At 42.5% G+C, this 21,679-nt stretch overlaps 1 protein-coding gene across 2 annotated transcripts in view; it reads right to left on the bottom strand.

The window, feature by feature from the left end:
- Positions 1-21,679, bottom strand: part of PSMD14 (proteasome 26S subunit, non-ATPase 14) — a 383,293-nt gene that overhangs the window by 72,706 nt on the left and 288,908 nt on the right. For both annotated transcript variants that reach the window (XM_069224236.1, XM_069224237.1), the window contains exon 7: positions 15,545-15,652. In XM_069224236.1, the coding sequence (XP_069080337.1) occupies positions 15,545-15,652 (108 nt within the window). The remainder of the gene's footprint in view (positions 1-15,544; positions 15,653-21,679) is intronic.

The raw sequence follows: 21,679 nt of genomic DNA, 5'->3' as shown, positions 1-21,679 counted from the left end.
GCAGATCGGCCTATTTTTATTAGGTCCATCTGCCCCAAGGGGGGCTGAAGCCACTTAGGCACCAGGGATAGTGTGTGTAGTGGATGGGGGGGGCGCCTCCTTGGGCAAGGGTCGCTCCCCTTTGGGGGGCATGTCTTTTAGGGCCATTTCTGCCCCCCTTGAGGGCAGATCAGCGTATTATTTTTAGGCTGAACTGCCCCAAGGGGGGCAGAAACCACTAGAACGCCAGGGATTTTTTTTTATGTGTTTTTTTGTGGGGGGTGTCCCCTTGGGCACGGGGCGCTCCCCCCAAGGGGGGCATTGACCTGTTGGCCATTTCTGGCCCCCCCACTGGGGGAAGATGGGCCTATTTGTTTAGGCCCACCTGCCCCCAAGGGGGGCAGAAGCCACTTAGACACCAGGGATAGTGTGTGTGTGTGTGTGTGTGTGGATGGGGGGGGGGGGGGGGGGCTTGGGCAAGGGTCGCCCCCCACTTTGGGGGCACATGTACCCAGGCCATTTCTGCACCCCTTGGAGACAGATCAGCCTATTATTTTTAGGCTGATCTGCCCCCAAGGGGGGGCAGAAACCACTAGAACGCCAGGGATTTTTTTTATTTGTTTATTTTTGTGGAGGGGCGTCCCCTTGGTCACGGGGCGCCCCCCCCAAGGGGGGCATTGACCTGTTGGCCATTTCTGCACCCCCTGGGGGCAGATGGGCCTATTTTTTTAGGCCCACCTGCCCCCAAAGGGGGCAGAAACCACTTAGACACCAGGGATAGTGTGTGTGTGTGTTAGTGGATGGGGGGGGGGGGCCTTGGGCAAGGGTCGCCCCCCACTTCGGGGGCACATGTACCCAGGCCATTTCTGCACCCCTTGGAGACAGATCAGCCTATTATTTTTAGGCTGATCTGCCCCCAAGGGGGGCAGAAACCACTAGAACGCCAGGGATTGTTTTTATTTGTTTATTTTTGTGGGGGGGGGGCGCGTCCCCTTGGTCACGGGGCGCACCCCCCCAAGGGGAGCATTGACCTGTTGGCCATTTCTGCACCCCCTGGGGGCAGATGGGCCTATTTTCTTAGGCCCACCTGCCCCCAAGGGGGGCAGAAGCCACTTAGGCACCAGGGATAGTGTTGTGTGTGTTTTTTTTTGTTTGAGGGCTGTCCCCTTTGGCAAGGGTCGCTCTCCATGGGGACACACTACTAAAGGTATTTTCTAGCTTCCTTGGGGCAGACAGGCCTATTTTTTTAGTAGGCCCATCTGCCCCTATGGCAGAATCCACTTAGGCACCAATTTCTAAATGTTTGATGGTGGGGTGTTTGTCAACTGAAGAAGTCTTTGCATTTGTGATAAAAAATGTTTTCCTCCTTTTTGTTCTAGTTCAAAGCTTTTGCTTTATTTGCTGTGGCTCCTTGCGGTTTTGGCAGTGGTTGACCTGCAGTTTGCACAGTTGCATGTTTTAGGTAAGTAAAAACAATTTACTCCAAATATTGTTGCCATGCATGAATGACATGTTTGTAGGGGGTGTACTAAATGCAGGATTGTGTGTGAAATTGTCCTTAGGTTTGTGCACAATGATATTTCTTTTGTCTTATTTCTAATTTGCCTTTCTTTCTTTATTTTTAGTGGGATATCATTGGTGATTGCTGTGTAGTTGCTGGTGAATCAAGCTTTTTCAGGCAAGTGAGCGGTATAGTTTTTGAGTTTATAACTCTTACTAACAAAGCTACACTTTGTTACTTGTCTTACACAGTGCTGGTTGTTGGTGGTGAATTTGTCCAGTTAATTTTAGCAGGAGAGATCATGGCTAGCCGCAGGATGACCGCTCAGCAGGTGGTTGGTATGCTTTTTGAGTCACGGTCTGATCATGACTATGAGACGGACTCTGCATCTGAAGCAGAGGAGGAAGTCAGAGATTCTGGCAGTGATGTTTCTGTTGGAGGGGAATCTTCTGATGATGAAGCCACACTCAGTGCAGATGAAGGGCCTGTTTTAGAGGAGGACATTGATGTGCCAATAGTGCAGCAACCTGGTGCTGAAAGGTTTCCCGTTATAAGACCTGATGTCTGGGTTGCCCCAAACATGGAGCAGCCAGTGTTGCCTGCCTTTACTGGTCTCCCGGGGTGTAACGCCAATACAGAGAACTTTATGCCTATCAATTTCTTTGAGTTATTCATGGATGATATGTTTTTGGAAGAGATTGTTGAACAGACTAATTTGTATGCGGAGCAGCATTTGAGGGACAACGCTGCTAGACTTAGGCCACACTCTAGAGCTGCCCAGTGGATTCCCACAAATTTGGAGGAGATAAAAAAGTTTTTGGGTTTGACTTTTTTGATGGGGTTGATAAGGAAGCCGTCACTGGCTTCTTATTGGTCTACTAGTCCCTTGATGGCAACAGCTATATTTCCAGCGACCATGAGTCGTAATCGGTATTTGCTTCTTCTTAGGATGCTGCATTTTGTTGACAATGCATTAGCCTTGCCACAAGATCACCCAGTTTCTGACCGTCTTTTTAAGATTAGGCCTGTCCTTGATCATTTTGTAGATCGGTTTTCGGAGGTCTATGTTCCAGGCAAAGAGTTAAGTGTGGACGAGTCTTTGGTCCTCTTCAAGGGTCGTTTCGTTTTTAGGCAGTACATTCCTAGCAAAAGGGCACGATATGGAATTAAATTGTATATGCTGTCTGAAAGTAGGACAGGATATGTGTATAGTTTCCGTGTGTACACTGGTAGGGATTCCAATATTGACCCCCCTGGTTGTCCTCCCACTTTTGGAGTTACTGAGAAAATTGTGTGGGATCTTGGTAGACGACTGTTCAACAAAGTTCACCATTTGTATGTAGATAACTTCTACACTGGTGTGCAGTTGTTCAAGGAATTGTTTAGAGTGGACACAGTTGCTTGTGGCACAATCCGTTCTAACCGGAAAGGCTATCCAAGGGAACTTGTCTGTAAAAAACTTGAGAGGGGACAGTGCTGTGCCTTGCGGAACGAGGAGCTGCTAGCTTTGAAATTTTCAGACAAGAGGGATGTTTACATGCTAAGCACCATCCATGATGAGAGTACTTCCCCTGTGACTGTTTGGGGCCAGGTTGCTGAAGTGCGCAAACCTGTGTGCATTTTAGATTATAATAAGCACATGGGAGGTGTAGATAGAGTTGACCAGAGGTTGGAACCTTATGCTGCTATTCGTAAGTCTTACGTTTGGTATAAGAAGTTAGCACTTCACCTCTTCCACTTAGCAACCTTCAATGCTTTTATTGTGTTTAGGGATAGGTCTCCAGAGTCAAAGATGACATTTGTGAAATTTCAGGAGTCCGTGATAGAGAGCCTTATTGTGGTGGAACAGGCCAGACTTCCTAGAGAAGCAGTGGTGGAGGATGTGGCTAGATTGAAAGATCGCCACTTTGCTGAGCACATTCCTCCCACACCCAAAAAAGACTTTCCAGCTAAGAAATGTAGAGTGTGTTTTCGATGAGGTATCCGGAGGGAGACTCGAATGTACTGCCCAGATTGTCCTTCAAAGCCTGGGCTGTGTGTCGGTGGTTGTTTTTTAAGAATTACCACACCCAGAAGAATTTCTGGGAACAACCATGAGTGTAAACTCATGTCTGTTTTGTATTTTCATGTGTTTAGTTTCATGGTTAGCATTTCTGTCATGTTCTTAGTTAGAGCTTTTGTGTTCGTAGTTTTGTAATTCTTTCTACTTAGTTAGGGGTTCCTCTGATTAAAAATAAAAAATAAAAAATGATGCCATTGTGTGTGGAGTGGGGCTTGGCTGAGAGTGTACATATTGACTTGCTGTTGGCTACTGCAACACACTGCCAGCCAAACACCAGTCCACACACTCCCATCAGCTGGTGTGATTGTTGTATCAGGCATGTGGGCGTATGTAAGTGATGGGCCCTTGAGTGGCGCTGTCTGTCGATGTGAGTGTTGTAATGTGCTGGGCCCGTGGCTGGCGGAGTGAATGGCCTTGTGTGTGTCATGTATGAAAGTTGTGTGAATGGACTGTAAAGCGGTTGGTGCCTTGTCGCGGCTTTACAGCTCACGAGCTGTGAGTCATTGGTTCAGTTTTTTGCCTTTCAGTTACTAACAGTGCATTTCATTTTTGTGAAAGCTCTTGTTAGTAAAATTTGATCCACTGAACCATCACTCACCCTCGTGCCAAATCCAACCAGTATGTGTGGTAAAAATGACAAAACCTGCTCCGCTGTAATCAGGCGTCGCAGCACACCTGTGACACGCTAGGTGCCTCAGGTGGGACCCCGATGATGAAGCATGCCACCAACTTGGTTGGTGGGTGAGGGGTCTTTTTCACATAACCTAAGTGTGTTTCTTTTCAAAATTTTAGTGTGTGGCACATCACGGACGTATGTGGGCACATCAAAACGATATATTACAAAACTATCTGTATTTGGGGGGGAGAGGGCACCTATGTTTTTGGTCCTGTGTGCGGCCTTCATCTAGGGAAACCTACCAAACCCAGACATTTTTTAAAAATAGACACCCCAAGGAGTCCAGGGAGGTGTGGCTTGCGTGGATCCCCCAACATTTTCTTACCCAGACTCCTCTGTAAACCTCAAAATTTGCTTTAAAAAAGCATATTTTCCTGACTTTTCCTCGAAGGATCACCACTCCAGCACAAAATTCCTACTCCCCAGTGTTCCCCTCAGTCTCCCAAGTAAAATGACACCTCACTTATGTGGGTCCCCACAGCAGAGTCAGTCTAAAGATGTATAAAAGAATATGTCCTTATAAACTCGCTGTGCTATCCCCTCTATCTCTACAAGTTTTGGGCCTTATTCTGTTGCAGGCACCTGGCCCACCCACACAAGTGAGGTATCATTTTTATCGGGAGACTTGGGGGGAACGCTGGGTGGAAGGAAATTTGTGGCTCAACTCAGATTCCAGAACTTTCTGTCACCGAAATGTGTGGAAAATGCTTTTTTTTTAGCCAAAATTTGAGGTTTGCAAAGGATTCTGGGTAACAGAACCTGGTCAGAGCCCCGCAAGTCACCCCATCTTGGATTCCCCAGGGTCTCTAGTTTTAAAAAATGCACAGGTTTGGTAGGTTTCCCTAGGTGCCGTCTGGGCTAGAGGCCAAAATCTACAGGTAGGCACTGTTTTCAATGAAAAAATGTGATGTGTCCACGTTGTGTTTTGGGGCGTCTCCTGTCGCGGGCGCTAGGCCTACCCACACAAGTGAGGTATCATTTTTATCGGGAGACGTGGGGGAACGCTGGGTGGAAGGAAATTTGTGGCTCCTCTCAGATTCCAGAACTTTCTGCCACAGAAATGTGAGGAACATGTGTTTTTTTTTAGCCAAATTTTGAGGTTTGCAAAGGATTCTGGGTAACAGAACCTGGTCCGAGCCACACAAGTCACCCCATCTTGGATTCCCCTAGGTCTCTAGTTTTCAGAAATGCACAGGTTTGGTAGGTTTCCCTAGGTGGCGGCTGAGCTACAGGCCAAAATCTACAGGTAGGCACTTTGCAAAAAACACCTCTGTTTTCCTTCAAAAATTTGGATGTGTCCACATTGCGCTTTGGGGCGTTTCCTGTCGCGGGCGCTAGGCCTACCCACACAAGTGAGGTATCATTTTTATCGGGAGACGTGGGGGAACGCTGGGTGGAAGGAAATTTGTGGCTCCTCTCAGATTCCAGAACTTTCTGCCACAGAAATGTGAGGAACATGTGTTTTTTTAGCCAAAGTTTAAGGTTTGCAAAGGATTCTGGGTAACAGAACCTGGTCCGAGCCACACAAGTCACCCCATCTTGGATTCCCCTAGGTCTCTAGTTTTCAGAAATGCACAGGTTTGGTAGGTTTCCCTAGGTGGTGGCTGAGCTAGAGGCCAAAATCTACAGGTAGGCACTTTGCTAAAAACAGCTCTGTTTTCCTTCAAAAATTTGGATGTGTCCACGTTGCGCTTTGGGGCGTTTCCTGTCGTGGGCGCTAGGCCTACCCACACAAGTGAGGTATCATTTTTATCGGGAGACGTGGGGGAACGCTGGGTGGAAGGAAATGTGGCTCCTCTCAGATTCCAGAACTTTCTGCCACCCAGAGAAATGTGAGGAACATGTGTTTTTTTAGCCAAATTTTGAGGTTTGCAAAGGATTCTGGGTAACAGAACCTGGTCCGAGCCACACAAGTCACCCCATCTTGGATTCCCCTAGGTCTCTAGTTTTCAGAAATGCACAGGTTTGGTAGGTTTCCCTAGGTGGCGGCTGAGCTAGAGGCCAAAATCTACAGGTAGGCACTTTGCTAAAAACAGCTCTGTTTTCCTTCAAAAATTTGGATGTGTCCACGTTGCGCTTTGGGGCGTTTCCTGTCGCGGGCGCTAGGCCTACCCACACAAGTGAGGTATCATTTTTATCGGGAGACATGGGGGAACGCTGGGTGGAAGGAAATTTGTGGCTCCTCTCAGATTCCAGAACTTTCTGCCACAGAAATGTGAGGAACATGTGTTTTTTTAGCCAAAGTTTAAGGTTTGCAAAGGATTCTGGGTAACAGAACCTGGTCCGAGCCACACAAGTCACCCCATCTTGGATTCCCCTAGGTCTCTAGTTTTCAGAAATGCACAGGTTTGGTAGGTTTCCCTAGGTGGCGACTGAGCTAGAGGCCAAAATCTACAGGTAGGCACTTTGCTAAAAACAGCTCTGTTTTCTGTGATGTGTCCACGTTGTGTTTTGGGGCATATCCTGTCGCGGGCCCTAGGCCTACCCACACAAGTGAGGTATCATTTTTATCGGGAGACTTGGGGGAAGATAGAATAGCAAAACAAGTGTTATTGCCCCTTGTCTTTCTCTACATTTTTCCCTTCCAAATAGTAAGACAGTGTGTAAAAAAGACGTCTATTTGAGAAATGCCCTGTAATTCACATGCTAGTATGGGCACCCCGGAATTCAGAGATGTGCAAATAACCACTGCTTCTCAACACCTTATCTTGTGCCCATTTTGGAAATACAAAGGTTTTCTTGATAGCTATTTTTTACTCTTTATATTTCAGCAAATGAATTGCTGTATACCCGGTATAGAATGAAAACCCACTGCAGGGTGCAGGTCATTTATTGGCTCTGGGTACCTAGAGTTCTTGATGAACCTACAAGCCCTATATATCCCCGCAACCAGAAGATTCCAGCAGACGTAACGGTAAATTGCTTTCGAAAATCTGACATTGCAGGAAAAAGTTACAGAGTAAAACGTAGAGAAAAATAGATTTTTTTTCACCTCAATTTCAATATATTTCTTTTTCAGTTGTTATTTTCTGTAGGAAACCCTTGTAGGATCTACACAAATTACCCCTTGCTGAATTCAGAATTTTGTCTACTTTTCAGAAATGTTGCGGTTTCTGGGATCCAGCGTTGGTTTCATGCCAATTTCTGTCACTGACTGGAAGGAGGCTGAAAGCACAAAAAATCGTAAAAATGGGGTATGTCCCAGTAAAATGCCAAAATTGTGTTGAAAAATTGGGTTTTCTGATTCAAGTCTGCCTGTTCCTGAAAGCTGGGAAGCTGGTGATTTTATCACCGCAAACCCTTTGTTGATGCCCTTTTCAGGGAAAAAACCACAAGCCTTCTTCTGCAGCCCATTTATCCAATTTTTTTGAAAAAAAAACGAAATTTTCACAGTTTTTTGGCTAATTTCTTGGCCTCCTTCTGGGGAACCCACAAAGTCTGGGTACCTCTAGAATCCCTAGGATGTTGGAAAAAGAGGACGCAAATTTGGCGTGGGTAGCTTATGTGAACAAACAGTTATGAGGGCCTAAGCGCAAACTGCTCCAAATAGCCAAAAAAAGGCTCGGCACAGGAGGGGGGAAAAGGCCTGGCAGCGAAGGGGTTAAAAATGATTGTTCACATGGTCCCCCAGCATTCCTGGCAGCGAAGGAGGCAGGGCCAGCCTTCCTGACGCCGCAAAGGCTCAGTGGCACTCCTGCAGCGCGGGGCATTTCTTCTAGGGCCGTCTGAGGCCCTGCTGCAGCACGTTAGTCTGCTGGGGTTGGACTCTGTCCCCCAGCACTCCTGGCAGCGCGGGAGGCAGGGCCAACCTTCCAGATGCGTTAAAGGCTCGTGGCACTCCTGCAGTGCAGAGGTGCACCTGAGCCAAGGGCGGGCCTCTCTGTGCCCATCTGCAGCCGGGCCCCCCTTTATGATTCTGACATAGGAAGGACATTAAGGAACTGAAACTCTTAAGGTTCTGTCAAAACTTAATTGCTGCTACATCATACATTATTTTCACAGCCTGGGTCAACATTTTGTGTTGGACATAGAATAAGCTGAATGGGGAAACGTAAGACAAATCCACTTTGGACAGTTTTTTGCAGCGGGCTGTTGAAGCCCTGAATAAAGAGATTTAACTGGCCGAAAGTAGATTATCTCTCTCCTTGCCCGCTTCCTCCCCCACATGGCTGTGGCCCAAGGTTTAGAGAAGGGAGGAGGAAAGGTCCAAGCAGTGATACAACCAGTGGTCTGAACTGCCCCACCTTCCCCTATTGCTCTTTGTAACCATCATACCAGCATTCAGCCTACCAGTCACTCTCAGGATATTGAGAAAAGTACAGGGGACGGCTGAAAGTTTTTTAAATCCAGGGGGGGGGGGGGAAGGAGGAGAGGAGGGGCGGGCAGTGTCTAACTTCTTCTAAGAAACAACATTCAACTCCTACAAGGCATACGCAAAATAACAGGATTCAAACTCTTTTTGAGGAACTCTACCCTAGTATAACAAATTTCCTTGGTTGATGCCCTAAAGCCGATAGTGACTCATTTGGAAAAGACAGAAGAACAGCTTTTGTCTTTATTGGAAATTGCCAAACAAGAACATCGAATAAATCCCTCACAAGAGATCAGAGGGGACTTGGTTCTCAGGACTTAGCCAATCAATTTACTACTGAAGCTCGAGGTTCCCAGGTTGCCATCTGCCGTTGCTGGATAATCTTTTCAAGACCAAGGTTTTGTTTCTGGTTCTGCTAGGTGTTCTAGTTATTTAAGGACACAGGTTGTAGCGATGCCCGTCTTGTTGGGCTGCTCACAGGATGTTTCAGACACCCCTATTCCCAGGACTTTGAACATTTGTTGTCAGCAATCTATTCCTCCACTTGAATCCCAGTCTCTAGGTGTCTCTGATATTTCGCCCCTACCCCTAGAATATACCCATATACAATGGTTTTAGGGGGAGTTGCTCCTTAACCTAAAGGAACACAGAAATCTTGCCAAAGTCTCAATAATAAAGCAACCTGGTGCCTTTTTTTTCCAGAAAATTCATCAAGTGGCGTTGAGTGTCACATTCGAGATTACAATTTAGCAGTCACTGGAACAAATAATCATGGTCCGCAGAGTAAAATGGATTGATCCCACAATGAAATCTGCTGACAGAGATTGTATTGACTTAAGCTTTAAGGACCAAGGATGTGTAGGTTTTTTGCTGACCCGATTGAACGCTGCATGTCTAAATTCTTCTAAAATAAGGGCTAGGCCTTTAGGGGTTTTTTTATCCTCCACCACCCAGTCACACCTTTCATAGACAGGCAAATCGAATATCTAGACCCCACCAAAATCAGCCACCAATAGTAAACTTTGCCCACCCCAACAGATTTGAACCACTATCAGGGCTCACAGAAGATGATTGATGCTGGAACCACACTAACAAAGCGAAGGTAAACGTTCTACAGGGGATGGTTAATACCCCTCCATTATTGGTCACATCCGCACACACTTCAAATACAGTAAAGATTAATGTTGTGTGGGCATGTGGGCTTTCCTGGAATATTATGGGATTTCGGGACAAATCAAATAATGAAGATTGGCAGGCATATCTTCAACATATGATGTCTTCTGTTGTCAAGAAACTTGGGCCATCGACCCCATAAATATAAAAGGATATAAATCATAGTTCACAAGCTACTCCTTCACCAGCTGGGAGAGGGAATGGAGGTTTGGCTATTTATGCTTCATGGCCCATTAAGAATTTGATGGTAAAGGAAATGGTGTCAAGTCTGTCTTATCTTGTGAAATTACAAGTGAAACATATGTTAAATGTGGTTGTAGTCAATTTATTTTCTTTTCAGTGCAACCAGTAGAGATTATTCATGAATTGGGGAGATTACTGTTAGATATTGTGGATAGACAGGGAAATGGCGACAGGCCAATCAGATAGGTAGGATATTTTAATATTACTAAATACCTCGAAAGTGGGAATTGTATCTGTGGATTTTCTAATCTTTTGGGGGGTGATATAAATAATTTTAAACACTCATCATATGGCGAATCTTCAAACCAGATAATCCAAATTCATAATTTGAGTTTTGCCTCAGATTATTGTCCAAATGACAAGTTATGGAATCCAACGTTTACAAGCAGATGTAGGTGGAGCACTGTAGACTTTGTTCTTTCAACAGCTGATTTCGCTCAACCCCTTTTGCAATATGAAGTGTTTGCTTCCCTTTAATGATCATAACCTTATTGCTTCGCCTTTTGACTTTAGCCTGTTGGTTAGAGTGGGTGCAACAAACAAGTTACCTGTTTGGTAAACAAAGGGGCTAGAATAAATCTGAGTAATCTGGAACCAGATAAATTTTTATATAACCTGACCAGTAAGGTTTATGCTGACATTATTTGTTGCCTCTCCTTTGACATCCCCCAGATAGGCCTCTGATTTGACTAAAAATAAGCCACTGAGGGTGCGTGCCCCCAACTCGTAGTTTAGCCTAAAATGTACAGCAGCCCTTAAAGTTTTAAAATAAACCACCAACAAAGTTCCAAGAAATGCAGATATTAGGGCTGCTAGGAAGAAATACAGGCAAACTCTCGAAAATAGAAGGCTTGAGATTAGATCTAAGGCCTGGGAGGATCTAGAAAAAGCAGATAATATTTGAAAGATTCTAGGTTGTGCTGGGAAGTTGTCAATCGGCCTTTTTTTCAGAAAATTCCTCAAGTAGTACTGAGTGTCACATTCCTGAACAGGACTGGATTAACCATTTCTCTACTATTTTTTTTGTTCTGTTAAATCGGATCAAGAAAGGATTGCCCATAATAACGACATGATGCTTGAGCTGTTACTAAAGGAGGATTGACTGGCTGATCTTGGAAATATTCTGTGACAATAGCTATTCAGGCTGCAGCTAATGGTAAGGCCCCAGGCTCAGATGGGGTACCTATCGATCTTTTTAAATATAACATTGATCTCTGGGCCCCTCTTTTAACAAATGTTTTAAGGGCAGCAGTTAGGGGAAACTTAATTGAGTCACGGAGAGAGGCTACAATAATACCAGTCTTTAAAAAAAGGTGATCGGAATCAGCCCACTTGCTATTGTTCAATCTCACTAGTAGATTCCACAGCTAAGATTCATGGGCGGGTTATCATGGAAAAATTGAGGAATGGGCAGAGAGTACATCGTTTTTTTCACCTCTTCTATATGGTATTTGGCCTAACTTAGGAACGGTGGAGCAGGCCCTAAATCTGCATCTTATTTGGGGGAAGTACATTAAGGACAGGAGAGGTGCCCTTCATATGACATTTATGGACCTTGCTCCTGCCTTTTACTTTGATGATAGGACGAAAGTGTGGGCTTTAATGGAACCGGCAGGTGTGGATCCCATTTTGCTGGACCTTATTAAATGTTTGCATTGGAATTCATCCCTTAAATTGTGTTACACACATGCAGGGAGGGGATTGTACTAAATCAAGAACAGTAAACAGAGTAGTGAGGCAGGGCTGTGTTCTGGCCCCTTTTCTGTATTTTATATTAATACTCTTGAAAGATTTTTGGGGGCATGTAGTAAAGATATCCAGAGAATAGGTTCTCGCTCAGTGTCAGTTCTTTTGTTTGTGGATGAAGCTGTTCTCCTAGGGTTAACAACAAATGGTCTCCAAAGTCTCTTAAATGGTTTTAATGCTTTCATGAGTAATTTAATTCAAAGTAAATCATCAAAAATATTTTATACCGATCTGGAACCCTAAATGTACAAAATCAAAAAATAAAATATTGGAGGGACAATGATAGAAAGGGTACCTTCTTTTAATTATTTAGGCCTTTTAATGAATGCTGATGGATCTTGGGAATGTTTAATTAATCAAAGAATCCAAAAGATGGGGACAGCCTGCAAATCGTTATGTAGATTTGCACAAAAGCTAGGGCATAAACCGATCAGGGTGATGATTCAATTGTGCAGAAGTAAGTGCCTATCTCTTGGTGCCTATTGGACAGGACTGTGGGGCTTTACAGATCATGGAAAACTCCAAGTAGAAGAAAATAGCTTATTATGTAGACTCTTATCTTTACCCAAATCCACCCCAAGTTTGATTACACATACGGAAGTGGGGGTAGGATTTCTGGAAGATCTTATTCGTATAGCTCCCTTATTATGGGTAAAATTATGGAGCACTCTCAGGGCTGTTTTTTCCCCAGTGAAATTTTGAAGGACCATTTAAACCTTGACAACATGAAGGCTATTCCATGGCTGGATTATGTCAAAGTTTTTTATTCGCTTGGTTTGAGTGAGCTTTTTAACTCCTCTGAAGATATAGGTTTTTAGACCAAGGAAAGGCTTAAAAAGGTCTTTGTCCCACACCCAGAAGAGGCTAGGATTGAAAAGTATCTTAACTCATATACAAAATTAACTACATGCAAATGTGTAATGTTTCTGGCACTGAATCTTATCTAACTTGGTTTGTAAATCCGCAGTACAAATTTTCTCTGACAAGGTTAAGAAAAAACACAATTCATTATTTAGTCACCTTTCTCCTGGCTGGTTGTTGGGTTGTTTTCCTTTCGAAATGTCCATGTGATGCCGTCTCTACTTAATCTACCATGCATTTTATGCTGGTCTGTACTTTGTACCATTCATTAAGGGCTAGGTTTTTTCGTCCAATTCTCTCTGATACAATATTTAGGTACCCTAGAAATTTGCAATGCTGTACTTAGTTATATTATTGCAGATGTGAAACTTAGGAAATTGTATGCAATGTAAAACACTGTTTGCTGTGATTTTAGATTCTTTAATTTATTTTTTAGTGATTGTATCTTCGGATTTGCCATTTTATTTTTTTAATCTGTGACCTCTATATTTATTTCTTTATGTGCTTTTATGACCACTATATTGGTCGAATAAAGATTTTTGAGTGATTGTTCACACTAAATATGCAATCAAAATAAGCAGATTAGTTATCTTGAGCAAAATAGATTTGTTGCTCCAATTATATTCTGTGAAGGTGTTGCCCTAAAAAAGCATAGACCTATCGCAACAGCAACTGATTATTTAAGAGGCCCCAGTAGTTGCAATTATGGTGCACTCAAGTGCTATCATGACAAATTAGAAGAACCAAATTATGTCCAGACAAGATTAGACTTCACTCAAAACACTCACTGAATGCAAGTTGTTTTTAAAGATGTCTCACACTCCAAACCATTTTAAAGTACAGGGCATGTCTCTTAGCCGAAAGGGGGGGGGGGGAAGATTAGTAACTGTAGTTAAATCAGTGCTTTAATTGGGCTGGTACCTTCCGGTACTGAGTACTGGCACTTTTTTATTTTGAGAGGGAGAGTACCTGCACTTCTGCAGAAAAACGTTATACTTTCAACTGGAGAGTACCGGCACTTCTCAGAAACAAGTAGGTACTCTGTTACAGAGTATCTGCACTGCTATTTTTCCATTTCACGCACTAGGTTTAATTCAAAGACACCCACAGAAAATAGATCTGGATTCATTGGAAAACACAAATAAAAATCTGAAACATGTCATCTATAAATGGGACTGTAAACATGGACATACCTGAACAATCAAGTATCTCAGTGAGAGTGAATCAGCAATATAACTAAATCTCTTGGTTTGTGAATTCCAAAATAACAGCACATGTGAAATTTAAATTTGATTAAATTAAAAATGCTACAAGAACAGAGTAAAAAAAATATCATTCTACTTGTGTAATGTGCAGTGAAATAACCTTCAAATTAATTCTATTATTATGCTGAACCCAGACAACATATTTTAACTTGCAATTAGTGAACACTTCAGGAAAGCAATGAACTACACAGTAATCACTTTGGTCTTCGTTGGAGATGCTACTTAACCTTTTGCACAAAAATAATGAAGCAGTCTGATGCTATGGGGTTTACATGAGAGGTCATTACATATAGGCTAAAAAGGTCCGGTAATATATTCTCCTGAAACATGCAAGTATGGGCTTGCCTAGACCCAATCAAAAACAGTGAATGCTATTCCATGCTCATTATAGGTATCAGCTTCTTCCGATTTATATGTCAAAAAATGTTTTTCACTTGATGCCTGCGATACAATATATTCGTTATGGAAACAAACAAAATAATACAAGTATACAATATATTCGTTATGGAAACAAACAAAATAATATAACTATTACAAAACTGAAGGGATGCCAACAAAGTCGCCCAAGTTCCTGTAAGCTTTAAAAAAACACAAATCCCATGACATCTGTCTAATTGTAAAATATGGTAAGTTTCAAATTTCATTTATGTTCTCCCCCGAAATAATAGACTTGTTTTGTTACCAAAGTGTGAATTTTTGCAACCATACAGTAGCAGCTACGGGTGCCACGCACCGAGTTGCTGTTAGTGAGCCTGGAAATGCGGTGTTCAGGGCGCTTAAGAGACAAGAGGAGTAAACAACGGAATTTCATAGCACAACGGCATGTGTTCCAAAGCAAACGAGACAGCAGCGCAATGAAAGTGGCATCCATGTTCAGATTTCTTTGGCAAGTTTGAGTAAATTGCTACACTTCCAGATGCTTACTTCAGATTTGTTAAAGTCAAGGTTTCTACCACAAAAGCTAAATACAATATTAGGGGTAGCATTAAAAAATAAAAAAGGGATACCATTTGTAAAGCATTTTAAAAGGCACCCTCTGATATTTAACAGCAATTGTTTACTACCATCTAGCGATTTAATGTTTCGGTAACGGGTAGTCGAAGAATACACAAATTCGTAAAACTGTTCGGCAAATATGCTTTTGTCACCGCACCTGGAAAATATTTCTAAAACTACTAATCCCTGCATATCATGTTTGACTTTGCTCGATTCACTTCAACAAGACTGTAGTAGGGATGCAAGATATTTATGTGCAGATGGAAAGTCGTCTTCCGTATGTTCAGTGAGTGATAGTCTACGATTTATGCCATGGTATCCCGCTGATGTAAAAAAAAATATATATATATATATAACTATCCCGAACCAACCAATGGCTAATTAATGTTCTGAGTAGACATTAGACGGCCTTTAGATAATTATAAACCGCAGGTACTAACAACAGTGAAAATCGTCTGCAGTCAGGTATTGTGCTTTGCTCACTGCTTTGAGTGATATTTCGAGTTGTTTTTCAGTCAGGCGAAATATCACGGCTTCACAGGTCGCCACTCTGTGGCCAAACCTTGTTAATATCGCAAAACACGTACCAGCCCTGTAACTGATTAAATAAGTGAGAAGTGGCAGGATTGTAGGGGGCTGAAAAGATGTTTAGTGCACCTACATAAACAGCGCTCGTACACCTGCTCTGCGGCAGACTCGCTCAGGCTCCCTTGCATACAATATGACTTACCTGTATGGATGGTTTATTTAAGTGACCCAGATTTGAAGTTGTCTGTCTTGGTTCATGCCCTAGGACCATCATGTTAGCGTTGATCAATCTGAAGGCATCAATAACAACCTGCAAAAACAAGGTGTCAAATCAATGTTTTTTATTTAAAGCAAGCAGTTGGGTCGTGTGAAAGAGGCTTGATCTGTTGCTATGGGCTTTGGCCTAATTCCAGAAAAGCGTTTAATTATAATAGTAATAAAGAACCTCCTGCTGACTGAGACATCATCACACCAGCAACTAGCTCGCAATGTAACTTGACACCAATTACTGCAATATCTCGGAAACATGAGGATAGTTTGGGGAGAATTTTTAACATATCGAATCCAAAACCAATCCGAGACTTTTTGTTTCACCTTCCAAAGCATGCACATGTTTACCAGCAAAATCATATCGCCTTGAAGTGAGTGACCGGTAGATACACAAACAGTAAGTGAGCGCCGGCTTAGGGACCTTGTCTGAGGCCCAAGCCTGTCACATCAATTATACCAGCACAATGCTCAAAATGACAACAAAATTATAGCCAGCAAGGAACTTTCCCCTTGCATTTCATTCTAGTCAGATGCTTCTGCCTCTCTGGGCTACGGAACAGCCTGAACCCAGTTTGATGCGTTCACATTTCCCAGTGGTTCGTGCAGTTCAGGGTAAAAACAGAATAAAGAAAATTCAAGGTCATATGTAGTTTTTGAAGTGAACTAGGCACCATCTGGCTAATACTTTGATTAGTTTTAACTGTAAATCTTTATTCTGTCATCTCTTCTGTGGTTTGCCGCTCTTCTGTTGTTATTATCTTGGCAAAACACCCTTGCAATGTGAGTAACAGTTCAATGCAATTTGTATTGGCTGCTCTTGGATGAATGCAAAAATGCTCAACATTTTAAAGAGTAATTTTTTCTAAAGTAAAAAAATATAATGAATAAGAATACTTATATTTAACTAACACACTGTACTTTAAAGTGCCATTTAAGTACATAATATTGAGTCCGTGCAATACAGGAAAAAAAAGAATGCGTCCAATTACCCACTATCTTTCACGGGGGACAGGGCAGAGCTGTCCAAAACTTATAAGATTCTAAGATGGAACTGGTTCCCTCTCGAATAGCCAAGGTTTATCAAGCAACGCCGTTAAATTAATCATAAATTGTGTGCCATTGTATGTTATGGAAACAAAGAATAAGTACATTTAGACCCTCATTAATAGTTTTTCAACATATTACCAACCTCCACCCCTTTGCCTAGCATTACCTTTACCAGAAGTCCTGGTAATTCCGGGCTGAGGGGTTGGCAAATGGTATTTATGAGATTTTCAGGAATAACATCTGGTTGAAATACCTCTGATGTGATGCGTTGTGTTCCTATGTCTGGTGTTCTCATACCTTCTGCTACTGGCCCATCAGAATTTACAGGGCACTTGTAATGAAGGCCTAAGTGGCACATATTTTTTAAATTAGCAAGTCCCCATACATTTGCAAGCTAAATACGAATGAAAATCTAAAACTATATACCACCTTGATATTTTCTTTCTTACAGTGTGATGAGTGAATTATACATCTGCACAAGGAGCAAAACACCCCTTCATATTGTTGTCCTTGAGCAGATGGTAGTAGGAATCCTACACTGTAAGTTGCAATGTGCAAGAATGTTATACAAAGCCTTCACCAATCACCTTCAGGTTCTTTATGAGAAAAATTCTAACATGTTATTCTAAAAAAACTGCATGCCAACTCATTCCAACGAAATAAATCACGTGCTTGATATTCCAACAGACAACGTCCTACCCTACACAATAAAATGTATTCACTCTTTTTTGGCCTTAATATAAAAGAACTGTAACACACTATAAAAACTCTAAATTTCTTAAGAATGAACACAAGTTGCTCCTATCACTGGTTAATGACAGTTCTTTCACTTTGGGATTGCTATAACTACTATTGTGGTTAAAGGCAAAGTAGTACCTAGAAGATGATCTTTATTAGAAGTATATGCTGAATCACAAGCTATCTTGTTTCGCTACCTCAATTTAGGTTTCATCAGGAACTCTGGCGATGTAGACTTTTACCAAAATTCTGTTTGGTTTCTAAGAATAGTTCGGAGGTATAGGCTCTCTCTTAACGGACACATTTCCGCCCTGTTACATTGTGCAGAACATAAACATTATGGTGTTGTTCTCCGTCAGGAAAGCAACTAAACATGTACTTGCTGATAAAACTTACGTAGCCACTTACCACACTTTCTAATACAACATCATTTCAGCCTGGTAACTGTGTAACATTCGGTACACAGTTATAGTAAAGCTCCTAAATCTATTTGTGGGGTTTCAAAGGTATTTTAAGAACAAATTGTGCCCACTGTAAATTAAGACTTGGTTCACAAGTTTAACGTGTATGTCTGTTTACTGGGTTGTCTGCTTTTTCCGTATGCTAGCCTGTCTTTAGAATTTTCAATGAAAGGCTTTGTTCAAAAAAGGACATGATATTTGTGATCACCAGGAAGTGAGGATGAGAGTAGACATTATTAAAAGATCTCATTTGAGCAGAACCATTAAATGTGTTAGCCAGTTCCAAGGGGAAACCTAGACTCATAAATGTTATACAAACTTTAAAAGACATCTTTCCCCAGGACAGGAAGGGCAAATGTTGCTACATTCTCCAATTATGATGTGCAATGATGTTCTGACAGGAAGCAGGTACGTAGATGCTGATGGGAAAGAAACTAATCTGCATAAGATTTGCCTTAACTTCATTGGTCTTGCAAGTGAGAATACTTGCCTTTTCCAAGAGCTTACCTTAAGTCAACATGGAGGATAGTATTCTCTCCAAACATGGTTATGGATACTGTAATTACAGACTGATTACAGGGCCGGACAGGCCATAGCGGGCATCAGGCTTATTTTTTTTTTTTTACCGGTGGGTGGAAGGATGGGGGCTGTTTTTTCAGCAGTGGAGGCGGGTTTTGTTCCGGATCAACAAAAGCAGCAGTACTCCACCTCCCCTCAAACTCTCTCCCCCCCCCCTCCCCCTGGACAGACCTGGGGGCTGGTCTGACAAAGTTTCCAGGGCTGCTGTGGGTTTCCCAGTCCAGCCCTGACTGAATAGCTCAACAAGCAGAGGTAAACCGGACCTCCTTGCCAATTGATGCTACACACCTAGTCATGTATATCCTCCTGTCAAGCACGAGTTTTGTAATGTGATACTGAAGTTGTCTGCAAGACCTAGCTGCTGTGAGAACATGCCAAGATATAACTTTTTGACATGTTCCATAAGCCCTTAGCTAACATCAAGTCCATAGAGACCACTGAAAGCAAAGAGCTTGCAGTTGCTTAGGGAAACATGTGCCCCTCAAAGGAGATGGCTGGGACGATCAATATCTGAAATGTGGCAGGGGTTGTTGGTCTCAACAACCAATATTATTGAGATGTAATAACCCTAAATACTTCAACAATACGGGCAAGATTGTTTTTAAAAAATAGACCACAACGTTAATGCTTGTAGAACCTTTGCAGTCAGACTCATTTCATAGTATATTGTTTAACCGAGTTGTATACAAAGCATGGACAAATCTCTATTTATAAGCAGGAGATAAGTGTGACTGACATCAACAATGTATGTATGCTGTAATACTGAAAAATCAATAAAGATTAATTAAAACATACTATGTCCCTTATAAAGTGTGCTTTGAAGCTCTCAATATTTATAACTGTTGAAATGAGAAATGCCAGGTAGCTGGCATGCCCCTTCAGTAAGAGAATTAAAAATGTATATTTACTGTGAGGCTTTCAATGCTTGAACACCTCCATTATGTAAAAGAAAACAAAACATATTTCTGTAACTTGGCAGGAAAATCTATCCTTGCAACATGTTTCTAGTTAATACAAATATAATAAATTGGTGAATTTGGTTGTTAAAATAAATGTCACAAAGATGACTTTCTGAATAGTCGTTTATATTTGTCTGAGCCACCACGGCCTCTTCACCCGGATCTACCAGGCTCTCGCTCCTGAACAGATAACTAGATTTCCCTACTACGGGGCAGACCTGGTACAGGTATGAAGTACAGCCATCACCAGTCCTCCTGGAGACCAAAAGGACTTTTGTGGCATTAGCCTTGCTTGAGGATTCCTGCAGAAAGGCAGATTAACATCAGTTACAGGAACATCAACCAATATGCCCCTGAGAAACATGAAGGGAGAGAAGTTGTTACCAAATAGCCACGAAAGGAACAGGCAGGAACTCTGGAAAATATTTATGTGGAAGTGAGGAGCTGCATCTGAAACTAACATTTCCCCAGCCAGGTTGGCTCATTTTACTCATAGAGGTGGCAAGTAAATGGAGTGAGCAAGTAGGTGTTACACTTAAGGGGACATATTTTTAAAAAGCAAGCCCTTTGGCAGATTAGGAAAGCTACAGCAGTTGTTTAGAGTTCTGCCATTTCATAAAATCTTAAAACAATGGTTTCTGAGAAAAATTTAGCTTTACATAAGAAGACATGTTGTAAAGTTGGGAAAGACTGTTGTAACTAGGGGCCAGATGCATGAAACCATTTTGAGATTTCAAACCCTATAACAAATCACATGGTTTGCAACAATAAGATGACGTTTGCCATGTCTTGAACCCACTTTGTGAGTCAGCAAAGGCTTTCTAAATTGCAGAATGGGAATAATGACTCACTTTGAATCACAAATACGAGGGAGTGTGAAAGGAGCATCCCTTCCCATTTGCTATTCGCAATGAGATGCATCACAGGCTTTCAAGAGAAACTGCAGTTGCAAACCACTGACATGCAATGCACTCAAAGGAATTGGCAAGAGGTTCACAATGAAGAAGCTGTCCACTTTGGACCACTTTGGAAATCAAGTTGTGCCACCTTGTGCAAGCAGGAAGTGGTCCAGAAGGCAACTCACTACCTATTCCCACCAATGTCTTACAAGGAGGGATTTTCTTCTTAAAGCTGCAACGATTCCTTTAAAGGACAGTTGTTTAAATTAAATTAAAAAAATAGAAAAAAAAAAAGATAAATCCTGTTTGCTAAAGAATAGCGAGGGATGATGAATTGCTGTTTCTTGCAGGCCACCATACCATTGTTTGTAGCCACTCACACAGAGTCACAAACAGCAACATTCCCATTAAATATTCATTAGGCAGGTTATTCTGCAACACTCTGCAACTAGAGATGTTGGTACACAGTGTATTATCACATAGGATCCATCACAAACGTAAAGACTGGTCACAAAGTGAGTATCACAACTGAACCTAAGCGGGAATATTATCACAGACCTGCAGCAATCAATGCTGGTGTACCTCTTGGGAATCAGAACAACACTGAACTAAGACAACAAGGTGGGCAAAAAAAAGTTTGCTTGGTCTCTGCCTGCAAGAAGACTAAGGCCAGGGCTCTTGTTCACTTGTGCCCAATGTTCAAAGGCAATTCCTTTTTTTTCTCCAAACTTTTTTTATTGGTTTTGCCGTCATGAAAGAGGAAATGGTACAATGAAAACAAAACACATACTGTGTATAAGATTGCCCCTAACAGGTCAATGTAGCGAGGTTGTCAAGTCCAAGTGCATAGCAATCTTAATCTGTTGGTTGGTATCGGACGACTCCGCGGGTGTTGTGGTTACCGTGTTGATGTTGCGGTCATATATAGGCACCACCACGGCACGCTGACGTCAGTTCTTTTCTTTCCACGCCAGCCTATGCGCAGATCTGGAGAAGAGCTACACCAGTAATTTTTTTGACTAACTGCGACATTTTGTTGAATTCGTTTTTTTGACGAGTTCTGATGCGTCGAGGGATGTCCCGCAAGACCGGATTCAAGCCCTGCGACTCCTGTCACCGCATGATGACCGCACCACGTGTGCCTCTAGTGTTTAGAGCGTGACCACGACCCGAAGTTGAGCTTTGAGTGTCGGGCCATGAACCCAAAAGCTTGGAGGTATCGGTCCCTAAAGCTCATGGCAGCCCGACACTCAACTCCGCGTCGTTCCCGGTCCCGTTCGAGAGGATGGTCAGGATACCGGTCATGAGTTCTTCTTCGTCCAAGTCATCTGGACATTCGGGTAAGAAGAAGAAGTCAAAGAAGGCAAAATGTTCTTCGACTTCG

This window comes from Pleurodeles waltl, chromosome 3_1, assembly GCF_031143425.1.
Source record: "Pleurodeles waltl isolate 20211129_DDA chromosome 3_1, aPleWal1.hap1.20221129, whole genome shotgun sequence".
In the NCBI taxonomy this organism is placed as follows: domain Eukaryota; kingdom Metazoa; phylum Chordata; class Amphibia; order Caudata; family Salamandridae; genus Pleurodeles; species Pleurodeles waltl.
Note: the sequence above shows the minus strand (reverse complement) of the source record. Positions and strands in the feature narration are given on the sequence as shown.